General features: G+C 40.9%; 1 protein-coding gene across 1 annotated transcript; it reads right to left on the bottom strand.

The window, feature by feature from the left end:
* Positions 1–2,756: 2,756 nt before the first annotated feature.
* On the bottom strand, positions 2,757–22,159 carry SMIM45 (small integral membrane protein 45). Its single transcript, XM_061639308.1, has 3 exons — positions 22,079–22,159; positions 7,679–7,745; positions 2,757–5,246 (listed from the first exon to the last, which is right to left on the bottom strand). The coding sequence occupies exon 3, from the start codon at positions 5,239–5,241 to the stop codon at positions 5,035–5,037; it is 207 nt and encodes a 68-aa protein (XP_061495292.1). The 5' UTR covers positions 5,242–5,246; positions 7,679–7,745; positions 22,079–22,159; the 3' UTR covers positions 2,757–5,034.
* Positions 22,160–22,510: the final 351 nt, after the last annotated feature.

Raw genomic sequence — 22,510 nt, 5'->3', positions numbered from 1 at the left:
TCTATCCTAAGTTACCCTTTACTTTTTTAAAGCCCCCACTATACTGACAATCATAGTGGCTATTTTTTTTCTTTTTCTTGTGTACTTTATGGCAAATGATGAAAACAGCCCTAGAAGAATAGAGATACTGCTGTGCTTGCTACAGTTAGCCAGTTAGCTGACTGGCCACCTAGGCTGTAACCTAATTTCTGATTTGCCTCCTGTGTGAAGCTCAGCATGAAGGCTTTTCAGGGTTTCTGGGCAGAAAAATCAATCCAGCAACCAATAAAAAAATTCCAGTTGCTTTCCACAATTAGTTTCCAATAGCTTAGTTAGTCCTTTCTATAACAAGTTAAAAAGTTGTCCCTTGATTGTCCAACAGGAAGGAAAATGTAAAGGTCAGGAACAAGACTAGAAGGAGGGACCCTCAAGGAGTAGTTAATGCATTTTGGTATCCTCTTTTTCATTGTATGCTTAACATTGTTTTCTCTTATTAAAAAAATATGCCAATCATTTAATTCCTGGTGTTATTCATAATAATTTTTTTGTTTACTTGACCTTTGCACAGCTCCTTATGTAGGCTAGCACACTCTACATGGAGGAGTAAGGGGAAGGTCACTGCCTTTCCCTTCACATCCTTTCCACCAAGTGAGGGAGTGGTACTGACTGGCACTATGTGCCTCCCCCAGAAAAATGCCCCACCTAGAAATGTGGCTGCCACACCTAAAAAGGAAGGCTGGCTACAGAGCTGTTTCAGAGCACTGAGTAACTGGAAGTTTTAGCATTTTAGTTCAGTTTTCTCACTTCTAATATTTTCAGTTTGAAAGATCAACTGTTGATATTTCTAAACATAGAGTGGATTTAAATTTGATATTTAATTCAAATTGATCAGATTCAAAGCCACAAAAGCCTAATCACGTAAAACACATGAACCAAGAAGAGATGTCTCAGTTTCACATGGACCTAAAAATCTACCACAGAAACATAATATTCACACAGGGATTATCATGACAATTCCATTTTGAAGATTTCACAAGTCAGTTTTAAGAACAGTACAAAACAGGACAAAACTCACAAGAAATTATAAAAACACCATAATTCTGGTATGAGATTGCTCTATAATTAAAAACAGACATCACTGACTAAAATAACTTTCATTCTTGTTCAGTTGAAGGTAGTTAGCCCTAGGAAGTAAGATATAGAATTGGGTAGATAAAACCTTTTTAGACTTGGCACACAAAACAGTACAAAACAGGAAAAGAGGCCATGGCTTCAGACAGAGTACAGACAGGCCATTGGTTCTTCTAATTCCTATTTTACCCTTTTTTAGAATTCTCAGTAGCCGCTGAAAAACACAGTTTAGGTGGCTGCTATTAAGTCAAGCACAAATATAGGTTGACTCTCCTTCCTTCTAAGTTAGGTGGAGTGATTCTAACCATTTACCCTGACTCCAAGATTTTGGCACAAAACTCAGTCACTCGTTATTGTTTTGTCTATATAGTTTGCTTTTGAAAATGTTTTATGCTGGTGAAATAGAGAACATATTTTCCCCTAGGATAGGAACAGAAAAGTGTATCTTTCAAATCACTCAGTAACTGTCAATATGAATAAATTTTGGATACACCAGGAGATTGATCAGTATCTGTGGCTGGATTGAATTTTGATATTTTCTGTCAAAAATTATCTGTCAGAATATCATGAACCTGAGTGGCTGGTCTCACTCCCAAATTCCAGCCATTTCTGGATGACAGGATATAAAAGGCATTGTTTCCTTACAGCATATATCAGTATCAAGGGTATTACTCAATGACTGTTCGCAAGCATATTATGCAGTTCCATTGAAATCAATATACCTATAAAAAGCTTGTGTGGTCACTGAATCACTTCCTAACAGAGATTATCTTACACTGAGAGATACCTGACATAATATGAAAAGCATATTTGAAGCATGCAGAGGTATATGGTGGATACACTAAAATATATATCTCTTTTTTTCCCTTTCATGTGATGTAACCCTGAGGAAAAAAACCTGGAAAGGAGAAAGATCACATGGGTTGAGAGCAAAAAACTGTGTCATGAACCCCCTCCCTCCCCCCAAACCCCTACTATGCATTAGCTGTGAAGGAACAATGTAGCCTGTCCACAAAGTCTTAATACTCCTGGCCCCTGATAGGAGGATACTTATTGCTACCCCTGTTGCTCAGCCTGGGGTCCATTCATTTGCATTGGTAGCCTATTCTTTATCAAGGAAATCAAGGCCAAGAAAATAGGTCTCCAAGTGAAACTCAGAGACTATGGCTATATTAGAAGCCGTAACTGATGGATCATGGATACAGGAAAGTGGGCATGTATTTACATTCATGCTGAACAGTAGAACAGCAGCTTAGGAACATTATGGTGCTGCCTTTTCATAGACTCTTGTCCTGAAACAAATAGATCATTGCTCCAATCCAGAAAAGACAATCTGTGCATACAAGTAGGCTTGTGTGCACAGATCCCTTTCTGGATAAGTCCACATATGACTCAAAGGAGGGTTTGACTGTACAGGGTTAAAACCACCCACAGCACTCAGGATAATGTTCATCCAAACTTGTTAAACAGATAGTTAGCTTTGTCAGTGCCACGTGATCTTTGCATACAGAAGCAAGCTGCTCAAGGATGCCCAAGACATTTTGGTGCCTGAGAAGTTCAACAGAGAGAGAGAAAGAGAAAGAGAGAAATAAAATGATTCACCAGCCTTAGAGGACATCCAAAAGTTGCTTTCTGAGGCAACCAACTTATTCTCCCCTAATGGAAGGTCTGGCCCAGGTGCAGCTTGTTGCCATGTGCAAGAATCCCTGAACTGGTGCCAGTTTAACCATATCAGAAAATGCACAAGACTCTTCGGATGCTTAAAATGGCATACATTTAGTCAAGATCCATGCTATAAACACACACCACACACTAGAAAGCTGTTCTGCTGTTTCAGGCACCATAAAAATGGAAGGTATCTTACCCTGTTCTATATATATGAAGCAACACAAGTTCCACGGAAATTTTTGATGCAGGTGATGAGACCTAGTGTGGTTTTTAAACCTGCATAGGCAGAAGGCTTTGAGAAGAGATCCATACAAAAAACACTTTGTCACCTTTAAGCTAAAAACTTCACTGATGCTAGCAGTGAGCTGACAGCAACTCACAACAAATCACACACCATATTATGCAATTTACTATGCTCCAATTCAGTAGCTGCTGAAAAAGTATACCATACATTTTCAAGCTAGAGCAATCACTGGCTGTGTGGTTTCACTGTGAACTGATTGAAAACAACCAATGAAGGAGTGAGCATCTTTCCAACTGGATTTCAAGTTGCAGCTGTACTACACAGTTGTCAAGGGCTATGGCACTGAATGAGATCACGGAAGCAATGGAATGTATTGAAGTGTATGAGAAGTCAGCACTTGACATGTGAAGGAACTATGGAATGTGGAGAAGAACTATGTACTACTTATATTGTGAAGTGGAAGTGAATGTATTTCATCAAGGCATCCAATGCATAGACATTTCTCTGGTATTGGGGGAATGGTGAAATGGAGCTATATAGATATTAACAGTAACAACGTATGTGGTACCTTAATTAATATGGAATGTACACGCATGGACACGGTAGAGAAGCAAAGGCACATGTCCCTAGCATGAAAGGTATACAAGTAAAACTGATGATCACAAAACTAATGCTTCACAATGGAACAGATGTGTTAACATAGCATGTAATACCATGCCAAAAGGGAAATAAAACCCACTCTACAGACAGAATTAATGCCCTAATGAAGGTCAGAGAAAGCTTATGCACAGTAACACCAGCTACAGGGATGCCCATCATGCCATATGTTGTATATTTTGCCCATGTAAGTATGCAATCTGCACACTGTTAGCAATAATGCAGAGAATCCTGCCCATTTTCACATGCAGTAATGTTTTCATACAGTACTTTGGTAACATATCAGCCCTAAAGGAATTGTGGAGCAAAGTGCAAACACACTGTATGGATAGAGAGCATACCTGCTGCAAAACCACATACAATGGAACTCCAGAAGAAACATATAGTAGTTGGAACTGCACTATCACAGCCTCTAGCTCAGTGGCTTTTAACAAGGATGCAGAAAGGTAGATTGCGTGGGGTGTTTCATGGATTTAAGTCTGGCTGACGGTCTAGAAAGAACAGCTCTTTATGGGTTACTCTTGATAGGCCCATTTTAAAAGATTACAGCAGCACAGGACTGAGACATACAGTGTTTCACATGATAGGATTCTGGATCTCACAAGTATAAAGAAGTGTAGATAATCCCATATCTAGCAACAAGTTCTCCAATCATGGAGAAGCAAAAGCAATTCCTTCTCAGAGAATTAACCTGCATGGACTTTGAAATTATGTTGAGTGAGTTCAGAGCCAGACAGGAGCTTATATGAACTGAAATTATCTGAAATCCAAATGTATTCAACTTGGCTATTAATGTATTCCGCATATCTGAGATCAGAACTGGAAGTGAGAATGGAATTAAGTCTATGCAATCAATCTGGGGTTTTGCCTCACCCAAGAGACTGTAACCAAAGTAATGAAATGACACCAGTAGTGAGCTTTGCGAGATGAACACTTGTCCAGGAGGCACTCAGCCAATATACTCAGGTCACACAGAAACACTGCCGTCTTATCCTCCTTAAGAAGTCTAAAGCTCATGTACAGGTGTCATTCCTAGCAGGCTAACATGAGCTCTTTATATGTGGAGGATCAAAAATGTCAAGTGATGGAGAGATGCACAACTCTTAAGTGCTGTTGTCTAAAGTCAGAAACCAGGAGCTCTTAGCTGACATTAATCTAGAGGCCTTGTCTTAGAAATAGAGATAACAACAAGGAACACTTCATTAACAGAGATGCGTGTCAGCAAGGAGTGGTTTGACCACATCACATGCAGCTGGAAATTGTGCTGAGCAAACCAGAGTTTTGCACAGTAATTTGTAATTTCAAAGAGAAATTTGACTTTCTTCTAGATACAAGCACACATCTATGTAAGAATTCTAGACTTCAGGCACCCCAAACGCAAGGTTGTCTCGTATCATCAATGTTTTCCGAAGGTCTCGTTCCATGATTGGCCTTTGTGTCCGCCACTTGTGTGCCTCCTGCAGACCTGGCTCAAAGTAGTATATGCAAGCTCCAAAGCCCACCAAGATAAGAATGGAGATCATCAGATACATTGGCACAAACCAATCCAAGAAATGAGGCATGATCTCTAGAAAAAAGGAAGGTAAACACATGCAGTTGGTATTGGTAGATGAGTATCGAAATCACTATCAAGCATATATATAGTCACCAACACAGCACCATGGATGCCAGTGTACCCACCAGTACCTTCTATGACACCTACAAAAGGTCTCAGTAAATATCCCCTCAAATATCCACAATGAATGAGAGACAGTTTGCTCTCTTTCTTCCGTTCCTGTTTGTACTGGTTCAGCTTCTCCTACACTGAACATAGCCCCTTAAACATGCCCACATTTCACTGAACAGAGAAGAGGTACAAAGAGTTTCTCTCTGTGTGTGAGAGCAGTGGTGGCTAAACTAGGGTACTTTTCCCCCATTCATGGGAGGACTAATGGGGGGCATGCGTACATCATTTTCTGGTCCTGTCTCTTTTTCTGCTCTTTTAGGTGTGGCAGTCATTTTGTGCTACAGCATGCCCCTATGGCAGCAATTATGTGACTGGTATCTATGGTACTTTCTCAAAATTCCAGGGTGTGGTCAATGCATTGTTGCAGATGGGAGTGGTTCCAGCTGCCCTGAAAGAGGCAGGGGTCCACTGCTCCTGAAGAAGCCCACCCAGGACCCATTGGTTTGCGACAATTACCAACCGGTTGCAAATACTTAGGGAATACTTACTTCTTAGGGAAGGTGATTAAGAGGGTTGTGGCACAGCAATTGCAAGTACTCTTGGATGAAACAGATTATCCTGACCCATCCCATTCTGGATTCAGGCCTTGTTATGGGACTGAATCGGTCTTGGTCACCCTGATGAATTACCTTTGCAGGAGGAGGACATGGGGAGTGCAACCCTGTTATTATTATTTGATCTCTCGGTGGCTTTTGATACCATTGACTATGGTGTCCTTCTGGGCCGACTTGGTAAGATGGATATTGGAGGCACTGTTTTACAGTGGTTCTGATCGTATCTCCAAGGTTGTATCTAGATAAGAGCATTGGGTGATTGTCTTTTGGTCCCCTGGTAGTTGTGCTGTGGGGTGCCGCAGGGTACCATCTTGTCCCTCATGCTGTTTAACATCTATATGAAGTCCTTAGGAGGGGTCATCAGGAGATGCTTTGGGGTGAGGTGTCAGCAGTATGCTGACAATACCCAGCTTTATTTCTCTATAACATCTGAATCAGGAGAGGCCATGCAAGCCCTGGACTTGGTGGTGGGTTCGATGACGGCCAATAAAATGAATCCTAGCAAGACGGAGGCACTGTGGGTTGGTAGTTCCCGAGTTCAGATAATTGGTTAGTTGCCTGCTTTGGATGGAGTCATACTCCCTCTGAAACAGCAGGTTCGTAGTCTGGGGGTGCTCCTGGATCAATTTTTGTCACTAGAGGCCCTGGTGACCTCAGTGGCTAGGAGTGCCTTTTACCAGCTTAGTCTGGTAAGACAGCTGCAGCCATTTCTGGACAGATAGCCTGACCATTGTTGTCCATGCACTGGTAACCTCCAGGCTGGATTACTGTAATGCATTCTATGTGGGGCTGCCCTTGAAGTTGGTCTGGAAGCTGCAGCTGGTGCAACACTGGGGCAGGGTATGGCCAACATGTCACTCCGCTGCTGAAAGAATTGCACTGGCTGCCCATTAGCTACTAGGCCAAGTTCAAGGTTCTAGTGTTGGTGTACAAAGCCCTATACAGCTTAGGACCAGGATACCTGAAAGACCATCTTATCCCTTATATACCCAGTCAATCAGTGCACTCTGCAGGTGAGGGCCTCTTGCAGATACCATCTTACCGGGAGGTCTGTTCTGCACAACATAGGAAATGGACCTTTAGTGTGGTGACACCTACACTTTGGAATTCCCTCCCCTTATATATTAGACAGGCGCCATCTCTGTTATCTTTTCGGCACCTACTGAAGACCTTCCTCTTTCAACAAGCCTTTTAAGTTGAGACTTTAACCCAGCCTGCGTCTGTGTTGAAATTGCTTTTTAATGTTTTTAAACCTTCTTTTTTAAAAAATATTTTAAATCTTTAAAAGAAATGTTTTTAAAGCTTTAAAAATGTTTTTAAAGATGTTTTGTTTTAATATATCTTTAAGTCTGTTTTTATAATGTTTTAGTGCTTTTGTTTGCCGCCCTGGGCTCCTACTGGGAGGAAGTGTGGGATATAAATCAAACAAACAAACAAATAAACAAATAAAATTCCAGATGTGCCCACTGGCCCAAACTTTCCTACCAGCCCGATTGTAGCTTTTGATATCTCACCTTTTTCTTTCTCCTTTAATCTTTGCCTTTATTTTAATATATTTTGTCTACTCCCCTTAAATATTAATATTTAAATATCCCCTTACTCCTGCCAGGAGGAAGGGCGGGATATAAATCAAATAATAAATAAATAAATGCTGCCATGCAGCTTAATTACAGTTGCCAAAGAATAATCTATGTCTATTAAAGCCAAACAATCGCTTACCTTGAGCAACTTATTTTACCTCTCTCAGATTGTTTGTTTAGAAGTGCTTCGTAAAGTTGCTATACCCCTGAGAGGAAAAAGAGAGTAACAATACATCATAATAAATCAAGCAAATATGCATATAATATATATTTTCTTTATCTATTTGCAGTATTTTGAATTTTATTGTTAAAATAATTTAATCCCTCCTTTTGGTCTAGGAAGCCCCACGGCAGCTGACATCCAGATAAAAACAATGATAACATAAGACTAAAAGCACAACCACTACTGCATAAAACAACAAATGAGTGACAACAACATGGGTACAATCAATCAGTTAAGGAAATGCCCATTAAAAAGGTAAAGGTGTCCCCACACTTGAAGTGCGAGTCGTTTCTGACTCTTAGGGTGATGTCTTGCGATGTTTACTAGGCAGACCATATATATGGGGTGGGATTGCCAGTTCCATCCCCGGCCTTTCTTTACCCCTCAGCGTATGCCGGGTACTCATTTTACCGACCATGGATGGATGGAAGGCTGAGTGGACCTCGACCCCTTTTACCAGAGATTCGACTTCCTCCTTTCATTGGAATCGAACTCCGGCTGTGAGCAGAGCTTCGGCTGCGTTACCGCCCATTACCCCAATCCAAATGTCTTTTTTAAAAAGCAACATCTTTGGTGCTTGCTGAGAGGCAAGCAGTGAAGGAATCAAGTGGGTCTTTTGGGGACTAGCACCTACCTTCTGCTCCATGGTGTTCCATCTCCTCTGTAGACTTGGCAGACTGCACTTTACCATCTAGGTTGAAGGACCAGCCTGCCTGAGGAGTTATCAGCTTACCCCTCAGGCCAATGTCTGTTCGCATTCAAACCTGCAATGCTCTGGCCTCAGAACTTGCTCCTGAAGTCTCATCAGTGTGCTGCTATGACTAGCAGAGCAAAGTCCTGTTGCCTTTGCCTGATGTCTTAGAACTCAACCTACAAACTAACTCCGACTAGTCCCCTCCCTCTGGCCCTCTTATCCTGATCTGTCTCATCCAGAACTTAACTGTTTGGACCATGCAGCAGCTTCCAACAACCTGGAGCAGACCCCTACGGAGAACATCAGAACAGCCTTCTGGATCTGGCCAATGGACCATCTGGTCCAACATCCTATTCTCACAGTGGCCAACCAGTTGCCCATGGGAAGCCCACAAGCAGGACTTGAATGCAACAGCACTCTCCCCACTTGCGATTCCAAGCAACTGGCAACTGGCATTCTGAGGCATATTGCCTCCGGCAGTGGAAGCAGAACACAGCCATCAGGGCTAGTAGGCCATGATGGCCTTATTCTCCAAGGATTTGTCTAATCCTATTTTAAAGCCATCCAAGCTGGTGGCCATCACTACTAGTTTTGGAGTGAATTCCATAGTTTAACTATGCACTGTGTGAAGAAGTACCTTCTTTTGTCTGTCCTTGGATGTCCACGAGTTCTAGTGTTATGAGAGAGGGAGAAAAACTTTTCTGTATCTACTAACAGATCTAACACTTAAGCCTTACAACAAAGCCTTGTCTCATCTTTGCACACATTATTTTGCACACAGCATGGAGGAGAGATAACAAGGTTTCTCTTGTCAATTGGGCTGTAAAGGCACCTTCTTATGTAGATAACTGGTCCCAGAAGTCAATAGACTTCATCGTGCCACATTGCCAGCCTTCCAGTCTTTTATCTCTCTTTTATCCCAGCCCTTTTCCCTGAATTCTAAATTTTACTTCTTACTTCCTAGACCAGCTATTCATTCAAAATAAGTAAATTCTATTACCTAGGGGTTCCTCCCCCCAGTTCTTTTATTTGACTCAAGCTGCATCCAGACAGCAGCTTCCGCCATCACTGACAGGTTAGTGCTGTAGTGCTAAACCTGAAGTGCAGAAAGATATACCAGGAAGGGCTGGCAGTGCTGACTCTGCTCAGTGATCAACACGGGGAGGAGCACAGTTCTGTGCATCATGTGTTTTGAGACATCAGCACTCCTGGCACTCAAAAACCCTCTGCCTGCAAGTGGCCTTAACTCATGATTCAACATTCTTTGCTTCTAATAGTGACTGTAGCAATGTCATATTTTGTTATTGTGAACCCATCTATTCCTTCTTATTTTATCTAATTCATGATTGGGTTCTTTCCCATTTCTTCCCTATCTGAACCACTTTATCTATCCCTTGCTGTAATAAAATGGGTAAAATATATTGACTGCATTTCCTCACAACCATTCCTTATTTATTTCTACCCAACCTTCCTTTCATCATTGAACCCAAGGTGGCATACATGTGGTTCCCAGAATCCCAGGTAGTCTCCCATCCAGGCACTGATCAGACCCAGGCCTGCTTAGCTTCAGCAGCATGGTAGCCTCATGTGCCTCCAGACCATAGCCTTGTCTTCACCCCTCCCTGTTGTCCTTGCCTCTCCTTTGCATTCCTCAATTTTTTGTTTTTTCTAATGTCAAAAGACAGATGGGGGGGACACCTTTTTTTGCTTATGTTACTCTACAAATCAATATGTACACTGATGCTGCTGAAAAATGGAAATGGACTGCCTTCAAGTCAATCCCTACTTATGGCTACCCTATGAATAGGGTTTTCATGTTAAGTGGTATTCAGAGGGGGGTTACCATTGCCTCCCTCTGAGGCTAGTCCTCCCCAGCTGGCTAGGCCCTGCTCAGCTTGCCACAGCTGCACAAGCCAGCCCCTTCCTCGTCTGCAACTGCCAGCTGGGGGGCAGCTGGGCTTCTTGGGACTATGCAGCTTGCCCATGGCTGCACAGGTGGCAGGGTGCATAATCGCTGAGCCACTCCCTGTGGGGGTGATCTTTAGCTGGCTAAGAGTCCTTCACATTTGATGGACGAGGGAGGGTGAGTTTCAGTACTTTCCCCCACCCTACTCAGCCACTCCCCAACCTTCCAGCCATCACATCGCTGCAGTAGAGAGCACAAAGGGCGAGACCAGGCCAAGCTTTCCCTGCTCTCTCAACCTGAAAATGCTCCAAGAAACAAGCAGGGGACACATCTATCTCCTCCAATTACTCCAGAGTGTTGGTGAGGATGCATTGCTCTACAATGCCCCCTTCCTGCTTCACAAATATGATGTCTGATTTGGGGGAAAGCATCAGAAGCATTCTGCTTTACTCCCCTTCCTCCGATGGGATCCTTGGTGGTGAAAGCTAAGCCACTCTGCATCAAGGAGGATGTTCAAGTTGTGTCTCCACTACAACATTGCCCCCATGCATAGTACTTTTATGTTTTCCCATAGGAATTAATGACAACCATTCATTCAAATAGTAGAAGTAAACACTTGTGCTCAGAGACACTACTGGAGCAGGGGTTAAAATCTATCTCAGGGTCTGGACTAGGAGGAAATGTTGCACCCTCTCAACAATATCTTAGATCCTTGCAGTCTATTTATTTAGTCCCAAAGAATTCAACGGGAGCCTTCAGGACCAAGCCCCTCTGCATCCAGACATTCATTTCAAAAGTCCCCAATTTCTGATACTTGTAAACCACTATCTCTATTTTGACTCTACTTTGGAGCTTCAGAACTGGGTCAATATGAATTGCTAGAGTTAATAAGAGTTCTTCAAGGTTCAGCTCTCTCCCTAGGGTCTCAAGGTTGCATCTTTCCTCTAGTGTAAAAATAAGTAAATGCCTATAGAATCATTTCAGTGATTTTCAAGAGTGAACTTTTCCAGACAAGTTCACAGGAGAACTGTCAGCTCATCCTTAAGTGAACATATAACTACAGAAAGAATCTCTAGCAATGTGCAATAATATTGTGTGGAGCATGGACAGCGATCCTTGGTATAAGAACCAGGATGTCACATGCATGTTCTTATTTTGGAGGGCATGTCTGGGTCCTGTTTGTTGGTGATAGATGCTAGAGTGTAATAAGTTGTTAGGTGTTGATATAGACAGACAGACAGATATAGTGTGTTGTAAACTGAAGTAAAGATTATTTAACATTTTATTGGATTTGCTTAAAAAGACAATCTCTGATAACCGTTTACAAATTATTTCCTTGGGAGAGAGAATTGCAATATCCTCGTGAAAACTGTGATTCACAACACACTGTTATTTATTTCTGGACTCTGCATATAAATACTTTTAAAATTCAGCTGCAAGCCTGTAGGTTTGTGCTGTGTGAACATTTGACCTTAATTTTTTTTTTAAGATGCAAGATATGGAAGCGTTCCCATTTCAGGAAGCAAAGCTTAGACTGGAGTATGAAGTAGCAGGAGGAGAACCCTCTTGTTGAGAATAATTTAGTCTTTAGAAGTAATGCTCCCTTTTTATTTACGGTTGATCACGGCAGTGGATTTTTTATTTAACCAGGCACAAAAGGGTGCTACTATTACATACTCCAGAAACATACTGACATAACTGTGTAGAGGCCAAAGTCATTAGACAAAATACTGGCAAATATAAAGAATATATGAGTAGTTATAGAAAATGGTGTACTCCATAAAGCAGGTGGCAGAAAGCAACCTGTGGGTTACTTTTGCTAACACGTCCTGAATAACAAGAGATGACTAGAGAAGAGATGCCACATAACTAGAACTTTTCTTCCCATCCCTTACAAATATGAGAGGGATATAGTTCAAGGAAGGAGCCTCCAAGGAGGACACACAGAAATTAAACAAGAGAGGTCACAAGGGCAAAAATGACAAATAGCAGAATCTCTGTTATTGAAGAAGTGATCACAAGGGCAAAAATGACAAATAGCAGAATCTCTGTTATTGAAGAAGTGACATAACCAGTATACCAGATGGATCTGCTAACAGTTCTTGCTCTTGGATGCTTAAACAACATAGACGGTATCAGCAGCATAATGATAATGGTGCTACGTTTCAAGCCTTTGGACAATCTAGTCCCATTGGTTTTACAATGTTAAATAGTGCAGATTGCAATATTGACTTCTGTGGAACACCACATCAGTCCCCACGGTGCAGAAAAGGCATCCTTTAAATTGACACTACATCTAGTCTCAGAGAGGAAAGATCAAGGCTGTCCCATATCTGCCAACAAAATTTGCCAAAACAATCTAGTAGAATCTGGAGGTCTATAATGTCAAACACCTGTAACAGATCAAAAAGATCTGTTAGGCTCTTTTGCCTATAATTTACCAGACGCAAGTATGTCAGCATCAACTAGAAAGCTTTACTTTACTTTACTTTACTTTACTGTTTAAGGTCAATGACCAGTCATACACAACTAGAAATCAAACCACCCCATGGCAGCTCAACCTAAACTAGCCAAGATAGGCAAGGACCTTGGTTTCATATTATGGCCTTTACAACCCTAAGTGTTTTGAGAACATCCGTAAGGTGAAGATACTGAAAGTGATCCAAGCAAATGCAAGAAGCAGGTGCTATTGACACCTTAGATCAGAACATAATTTACCAGATACATTATTTTAAAATAATAAATATGCAGTTATCTTTTGTGCACCCTCTGATGATCTTAAATGTAGCATTAACATTGCTATGCAAAAATCCTACCCACCCTTTTATATCCTGCTACTTTACTAGCACAAGCCTAATCACTTTTACTTAGAAGCAAGTCTCACTGAGTTAAATGAGACTTTGTGTGCTTAGATGACAGCCATAAAGATTAAAAGTCAGTAACACCCATTTGGATTAGGGTTATATTGTCCAAAAAAGGGTTAATCAGCTTCCTCTAAAAATACACACATCTCACTCTTCTTCCTTCAGTCTTGTATCTCTCCATTTTTCTAGATGTGATGCCTGGAGTCAGTCTGCATGTGTCAGTTTTGATGCAGTGTCTTTTTATGCTATTTTATGAAATTAAGTTACATGAAAATGGCACTAGGGAATTGAAAGTAAAACTTCATCTAAAATCACTGCACTTCAGCAGAAAAACAAGTATGGTTATTTAGACCTCCAATAAAATCATTTTGATGGCATTGTAGAATACTGTTCATACCCATCTTTATACATTATTTTTTTCAATCATTATGTACACCACTTATAGAGCTTTTGACTGATGTATGTTTTTTCTCAATTAAAAAAATGGGATGCATATCTTCCTCTCATCCAGCCTCCATCATAGAACATGCCATGTGTCTCCCTTCACTGAAGGTTTTTAATAAGAGCCTAGCTTGTTACCTACCTTAGGCAAAGGCTTTTTTTCCCATTGGTTTGATTAGAACAAATGACCCATGTGCTCTCTTCCATATCTGTTTCCATGGCTCTGCATTTCACCACAGCGCCCACATAAATGAAGATGAACTGCACACACATAGTTCAGAGGAGGCCCCTAAACACAAGAAGCTTTGAGTGCCAGGAAGAGATGTTCAGTTTGATGAAATACTAAATCTGCAAGAGGGAAAGTTGCAGTTTTGCTTTGCAAAAGAGAACCAGGACCTTCCCAGCACAGAGCTCACAAGGGTTCCTGAAAACCTGTGACCTAAGATCTGCAAGGGATGACAAATTAAACCCTGTAATGCTATGGATCTGCAAAATAAAACCATGCACGGTGCATCACCTACCTCGATCTATGTACATGATTCATTCAGACTGCTGCTGCACAATCTGTTGTCACCCAGAACACATTTTGGATTCCAGTACCTTCCTGCTCATCTGATGCTGCTCTTGGCCATATGGGTCAGACGAAGGGACAAAGTGCTTCCCAGCTGGAACACAGCCCAAGCACATCAAAGTGCCACAGGAGTCAGGAACACAGACGTGATCTGCTGCTTGCTGTGCATGTAAACATGCTCATGTATGCAATTATAAATGACACACAATCAAGCTCACTGCCTCATCATCTAAAGCCGCCAGGACTGCTCCCTCTCCCCCCTCCCTTACATTGCTCATATGAATGGATCAGCTTTGGATTCTTTCCATCCTCCTCCCGTTCTAGGGATCTCCTCCCTTTCACCCTCACAAAAGAGGCGAGACCTTCCCCAACCAATCAAAACACCACAGCAAATGAAGACTATCAGCTGTTGTCATAGCAACAAGCATAGAGAGATCTCCAATGCACATGGTACAAAGAGTAAGCAAGCAGAAGTGGGAGAGAGATAAAGATGCTCTATGCTGTGGAAGTCGATTTTCAGTTGGATATATGTTTGCAAATGTAACAATGTACAAATCAATAAAGTATACATGCATTCCCCCCCACCCCAGCAACACTAGGGTTGCTGCCTTTGACCCCATGCTTTGAGACACCTGTAAAGAGAGTTCTGCATGTGTAACTAGAACAGGTACCACACCCCATAAACTAATGCACATTCGCATACCCTGCAAACTAATGCATATTGGAACTGCATCTGAGTGCAATATACCATCTATCCATATTGCATTGCTTTCAATGGAATGCATTCTCATTCCATTGTGCATCCCTGTCTGTACTGCAGCACAACTAGTTATGTATCTTTTTTAACCATAATTAGTGCAGATCAGGGCAATAAACACTGTGTGGACATGACCCATATTACAGAGAAAGAGAAGGTATGGAGGACAGGAAATCAGCAGTGAAGATGTGGCTAGGCATGAAGAATGTTGGAAAGGAAAGGGATTAGTCAATGCAGGGAATTTATCTTCCTCCCTTACTAAAGCCAGTTAAGTAGCAGAGAGTTGTATATGAGCTCTGGAGAGGAAAACTGGGGGAGCAGGGGCTTTCATGCCCTAGAATTCCATGCCCTTCCACTCTACAGTGGCAAAGATTTGAATTATGCCTCAATTTTCAATATTCACTGTTCTTAAAATAAATTTTTAAAAGGTACCAAGTTCCTCAACAATTCCTTATGTTTCATAAAATTTATATTTTAAATTAAAAACTTATTTTTGCTTGATGAAGCTGTCTGAAATAACTGATTTTGGCTTAAGTACTGTGGAAGTCGTAAGATATAAAATTTTAATTTACACTGGCTCTCTGGAAATTCAACACACATTTGCACTGAATCTCTGGAAATTCAACATGAAAACAGATTTGTTGATTTGTCCAAACAGTGCCCCTTTTGGGAGTACACACTCTATATAGTTAGTGCTGACATTGTGTACTGTACAACTTTCTAAAGGTTTGTTATAGAGTCAGTACCACATTTTTGGAACAGTAGTTTCCTTCATCTGCTCTCACGTGAATCTTCAGCTATGTAACTTTTTTTTTTTTAGTAGAAGCAAACTGAAATTCAACAGTTCATGTAAGACACATGTCCTGCTTTCATCACTACCATGAGATTGTGTCAAATAAAGAACGGGGGGGGGACTCCAGCCTTGTATTTGAGAATAAAAATTTGAAGTGAGGACATTCTTATACTGCAGAACCACTGTGGAAGTGGGGAGGGGAGCATTGTTGGTGCTTCGTTTGGGGAAAGGGTAGGTTTCCAAGGACAATTATGGTTTCTTGCCCAGAGGACCATAAACCCCTAGCTTAAATTGCTTTTTAAAAATAATTAGACAAATTTACAGAGGATGGATCTGTGAATGGCTATTAGCCATGATAGCTAAAGGGAGACCAGAGGCAGTGTGGCTCTGACTGCCAGATGATGTGAGGGCAAAATGTCAAGGAAACACTGTTCATCTGCTTGTTAGGGTTCTCAAAGACATCCAGATGGCCCCTGTTTCAAATACAATAGCTATGTTAATCCAGCCAAGCTCTTCTTCTTTTTAACCTACAACCAACTCTGGAGGTGATATACAGCTAAGGAATGTCATTTTGGGTTCATTTTTATGAAAAAAAGCAATTAACACATTAAATAAATAAAAAGATCACATTGGCTTGTCCCTCCCCCTTCTGCTCCACCCTGTTCTGCTGTCACAACTGAAGCAAGGATGGGCTGGCGTGGTTTCTCTCTGATCACAGTCCCAGGCTCCCAAGTGGAGCAGTACGAGTTTCTGATGAGCCAAGTGACACCAGAGAAGGGTCAGGGAGGCAGCTGGACAGCCACCTGTAAGGTATGCTTTAACTTGGATTCCACATTGAGCAGGGGGATGGGCTCAATGACCTTATAGGCCCCTTCCAACTCTCCTATTCTATGATTTAGAAGCAAGTCCCACTGTGTTCAGTAAGGCTTAGTGCCAGGTAGGTATGCATATGTTTGTAACCTTAAACACTTTGTCTAACCTTAACAGCCTTTGCTTTGGGGAATACGAAATGAGTTATTTTATTAAATGGTTTTCAATATGTTCTATAAAGCCAATACTCTTGGCTTTAACACATCTTCTTTTAAAAGTATTTCTTCTGTATTAGTCTGTGCCAGAGGCTAGATTTGATTGAGCAGCACTACATCAGATGTATGATGTTAGTTAGCAGTTAGCAGACGTGTATGTGTGTGTATTCACAAGCTTAACTGTAAAAAGTGGTTCCAAAAGTAGCATCTTAAAGGGAAGAGGTACCAGAGATCATATTGCAAATATACATTGGATAATGGAACGGACCAAGGAATTTCAGAAGAAAATCACCTTGTACTTTATAAATTACAGCAAAGCCTTTGACTGTGTAGATCATGAAAAACTATGGAATACTTTTAAAATGGGGTTACCACAGCATCTGATTGTCCTGATGGGCAACCTACACTCTGGACAAGAGGCTACTGTAAGGACAGAATATGGAGAAACTGATTGGTTCCCCATCAGAAAGGGTGTGAGACAGGGGTGTATTTTATCACCCTGTTTGTTTAATCTGTACCCAGAACATATCATACAGAAAGCAGGATTGGATCAAGGTGAAGGAGGTGTGAAAACTGGACGGAGAAATATCAATAATTTAAGATATGCAGACGATACCATACTACTAGCAGAAACCAGTAATGATTTGAAACGAATGCTGATTAAAGTTAAAGAGGAAAGCACAAAAGCAGGACTACAGCTGAACGTCAAAAAGACTAAAGTAATGACAACAGAAGATATATGTAACTTTACAGTTGACAATGAGGACATTGAACTTGTCAAGGATTATCAATACCTTGGCACAGTCATTAACCAAAATGGAGACAATAGTCAAGAAAAAAGCAGGAGGCTAGGACTGGGGAGGGCAGCGATGAGAGAACTAGAAAAGGTCCTCAAATGCAAACATGTATCACTGAACACTAAAGTCAGGATCATTCAGACCATGGCACTCCCGATCTCGCCGTATGGATGTGAAAGTTGGACAGTGAAAAAAGCAGATAAGAGAAAAATCAACTCATTTTGCAGGAGTGTTGGAGGAGAGCTTTATGTATACCATGGATTGTGAAAACGACAAATAATTGGGTGTTAGAACAAATTAAACCAGAACTATCACTAGAAGCTAAAATGATGAAACTGAGGTTATCATATTTTGGATACATAATGAGAAGACATGATTCACTAGAAAAGACAATAATGCCGGGGAAAACAGAAGGGAGTAGAAAAAGAGGAAGGCCAAACAAGAGATGGATTGATTCCATAAAGGAAGCCACAGACCTGAACTTACAAGATCTGAACAGCGTGGTTTACGACAGATGCTCTTGGAGGTCACTGATTCATAGGGTCACCATAAGTCGTAGTTGACTTGAAGGCACGTAACAACAACAACAAACATATGCAAAAGGATCATAGTGACCATTCATAACAGAACCAGTAATAAACATCTTAGCATTTCTAGCAAAGTACCAAATCTTGTGTCATTCCAAGTAAGTGCTAAAACTTTGTCAATGAGACCATTTGATAATGAAGATAAGCACCAGTTATTAGTCAGACATTTCCATTCGTTAAAAAAAGAGTAAGAATAATGGGAAATAAGGAAAAAAGAGCGGGGGGGGGAGTTGCCAGAAGGAGTTGCTTTTGCAGCGCATCATACGCATGCACACACAAACATGGGACAGCTTTGAAAATTATGTATCCTATTTAACTCAACTCGAAAAGAAAATTAAAAATCTTTTCTTACTGATTTCAGAAATAAGCACGGAGTATTATTTATTACATTTATCAGTTGCTTTATACAATAAAAAGTCTCCAAGCGACTTAACAAGACTTCACACTCAGCATGTAAAAAGGATTAGAAATTAAATTCAAATATTAATGGTATAGTACGCTACTAGAATAAAAATTTCTGTATTAACATTACATGATACACTTGCAAAAGTATTCCTTAGGAACAAACTTAGTTGTCATGGAATAATGGAAGTCATCTTATTTACTTGTAACTGCTTAAGAAACAGGAAGCATCAAGTAGGAATAAATTGATAGTTCTCACAATGGGGGGAATATAAAACATGAGTCCACCAAGGACCTGTATTGGGACCAGTGCTTTTTAACTTGTTCATAAATGATCTGTAGTTAGGGATGAAAGGTAAGGTGGCCATGTTTGCTGATATTACATTATTTAAAGTTATAGAAATAAAAAGGGATTGTGATGAGAAGGATCTCTCTGAAGTGGGGGAATGGGCATTAAAATAGAAAATGCAGTTCCAATGGAAGCAAGTGTGAAACAATGCACACTGGGAGAAAAAACGAACAAACTTCACATATATGCTGATGTAATGGGGTTTGAGATAGCAGTGACTGACCATGAAAAAGATCGTTACTTGAGGTTATGAAGAATTGCTCAATGAAAACATCAAGTCAGTGTGAAGCGCTGTGAAAAGGGCAAATTCCACATTGGGAGTCATTAGGAAAGTGAGCGAAAATAAAACTGCTGCTGTTCTAATGCCCTGATGTATAAATATATGGTGCGACTGCAATTGGAATCCTATGTACAGTTCTCGCCACTTGCACCTAAAAAAGGACATTGTGAAGCTTGAACACAGCAAAACAAAAAAGGGGGGCTGTGATGCGTCCTTCCCTGGCTCTCCCTGTCAGGTTCCTACCTGCTCGTGGTTACTGCCTGTCTCTAGGCACCACCAGGGACTCCACCAGTCCGGACCGCACTCTCTTATGGTTTACCTATCCGCTCTAGCACAGATCTCAACAGATCCCCCTGCTAGGCAACCACCAGTAACGTCCCAATACTAGTATTCCCAGAGACTCTGAATACTGGTATTGTTATTCTCTTCACCGCTGCCACCATTTGTTACAGTTCCCCTTCAGCCTTGGTCATTACCTTACCCTCCCTTCTGGTCTGTGAAACCCCAGCCACGGATCAGGCCTTTGGTAAACCAAATTAAGTATTTATTACAGATAACAAAGCTAACAAGATTTCTTCTTAAGGCACATAAGCATATGGTTTTACTCAATACTAATCCGAACTCCACCTCCCTCCTGGTAAACAACTCTCTAAACCCCACCAAGCAATCCACTCTTTCTCTTCTTCCCCCTATTCCACTCTCACTCTTCCTTTTATACATTCAGCCATTTTAAACACTCAGCCAATCATCTCGCATTCTACTGCCCATTCACTCCCCCTCTTTCACTCCACTTACCATGTATCTTCTAAAACAACAACACTTACCATATATACATTAATATAGGAACATCACAGGGGCAACCAAAATGGTCAAGGGATTTGAGAATAAGTATGGAGAATAAGGCTATCAATGGCTATTAGATATGATGGCTATATATAATCTCCAGTATCAGAAGCAGTATTCCTTTGAATACCAGTTGCTGGAGAACACAACTGGGAGGGTGCTATTGTGCTCATATCATGCTGATTGCAGTCTTCCAATAGGCTTCTGGTTGACTGCTGTTGGAACTAGAATGCTGGACTAGATGGGCCTTTGGTATGATCCAGCAGAACTCTTGTGTTGTTATAAAACACTATCCCTAGAACTGTCAATTATAAAAGCAAAATGTAAAAATATTAATATATGTTTTAAAACATAAATGGAAGACAAGAAAACAGCAACCCAACATCTCAAGTGCCAGAAAACACTGGTGAACAGGCCAGAAGCACAGGATGAAGTCCTTTCGAAAGCAGGAGCAACCAACACAGCATGGGAGACTCTCACTCAGACATGCCTTCTGTAATGCTTATCTTGCTTCTTCAGGTTCAGTTTCTCATAAAGGTAGCGGGATTGCTGCATACAGAAAGGTCAGAAGCAGCGAGATTCAACCTGCTCCAGTCTCCCTGAATGCCCCATATAAAATGAGAATGACAATGCTTTTAAGTTTGGTGAGCCCCTTTCCAGCCTATGGGCCTCAATTCCTTCTTGCCAACTGCTAATACAAGCTATGCTCTTTTCTAGATATTATCAGACAAGCTCCCAATGGTGGCCCCTGCCTCCTCCAACTGTCACCAAAGGGGTTTCTGCAGAATCATCTTGCCCTGAAGGACACAGAGAAGAAACAAGTAGAGCTTCTGCTAAATCAAGGGTTATCTTCTCAATGTTGTTGTATAATGTTTTAAAACCCAATGCTTATTTTTCTAATAATCTTATGTAAACTGCTTTGTGAGATCCAGAGATTCCTTCAAATAAATATCACCAATAATGGGCCAAGATCTTTATGTACCATGCTCAGCTGTCGTGACCTAGACTGAAATCACATCAATTCAGATGATAGCTCTAATAATTTTATATAAATAGAAATGTGACAAATGGGGGATAAAAGCCAGAATAAAGAATTTCTCTCCTTATACCTCCAAAACATAGCATTTGTACTAATTTCTTAATCAGTTTTCAAACAGCAGCCTCTGATGGTTTAGCACATTATTTTTCCATTCTCAGACCTTTACAATAAGCCTGTTTTGGATTAATTCTCAGCAAACCCTAACTGAATCTGATGAGGAACATACTTCTAGAGTTCTTCCACGTCACCTGTAATTTGTCTAGTATTGGCAACCAGCTGAGCTGTCAGCCTTAGTTAGGGTTTTTAAAAATTATGTCAGACTACATTAACACACATATACCCTTTGCATGTTCTGTGCTTTACACAATGTGGTGAAAAACGAAATTACTGACCACAATGCAATTTTGTATTAGACCATGACACCATCTTCCTCCACAGTACAATGGACTATTATTAACAAGCCCAGAAAGAATAAGTTGGTAACATGTTATCCAAGGGTAAAACTGCTGCTATATTGAGCTATGCTCTCAGGCAGGAAAGGGCACAGCAAACAGATTAGATTTCTTTGTCCTTGGAGCCGTTGCTGCTCATTTGGCTATTAGCACCTGCTCTCAAAGTTTTGCTGCACCATAAACAATATTGGTAACAATAAAACTGTTTAGACATAAGAAATACAGGCAGAACATTATTCCAAAGACAAGAAGCAGATCCTGCCTTTTTTCCATTTTAAAAGTGCATGCAGATACCTTAAATATAAAATAAAATTAGCAGAGAGATGGCATAACACTCAGACACATAAGACTTAAAATTCAAAACTATTCATTCTCCCTTCTGTGTAATTCTTTTAGTATCATTCTGTCAGGGTCTGAATCTGGCAGCCTTAATCAGAAATGTAGACACTTTCTCTGTGATAAGTGGGCTTATTAAGCACTGTTAGCAGTGTTTATGTCCCACCACAGTATAGTTACCCTGTTTCAGCACCCCAAAAACCTCAGGAACACAAGGTGCTCATAACTGTCTGTGCAAAGAGATGTGGAGTAAATGGTTCATCTTCACTTTTAGCAAGTTACTGGGACATAGGGGAGAAAAGTACGTTAACAAGATGGGTGGAAATTAACCCCATCCGGAACTTCTCATTTGAGAGGGCAAATGAATAAGGCTGCAATCCAATACACACTTACCTGGGAGTAAGTCTCACTGAACCCAATAGAGCTTACTTCTGAGTAGACATATATTGGATTGCAGCCTACGAAAGTGGAACAAAGAAACAAGCAACAACATTCATTTCTTGGGCGTCTATAAGCTTTAGTGAACGGTTCTAACCCTATCCTGAGCGCATGACAGTAACATCACTGAATTAAGACAACACAATAACGCGATTTTTAATAATGCTATTCAGA

The sequence above is a fragment of the Rhineura floridana genome, chromosome 8, assembly GCF_030035675.1.
Source record: "Rhineura floridana isolate rRhiFlo1 chromosome 8, rRhiFlo1.hap2, whole genome shotgun sequence".
Taxonomy (NCBI): domain Eukaryota; kingdom Metazoa; phylum Chordata; class Lepidosauria; order Squamata; family Rhineuridae; genus Rhineura; species Rhineura floridana.
The sequence above is the reverse complement of the archived record's forward strand: the minus strand, read 5'-3'. Positions and strand labels throughout refer to the sequence as shown.

Coding starts and splice junctions, on each gene's coding strand:
- SMIM45 (XM_061639308.1), bottom strand. CDS start 5,241: ATGCCTCATTTCTTGGATTGGTTTGTGCCAATGTATCTGATGATCTCC.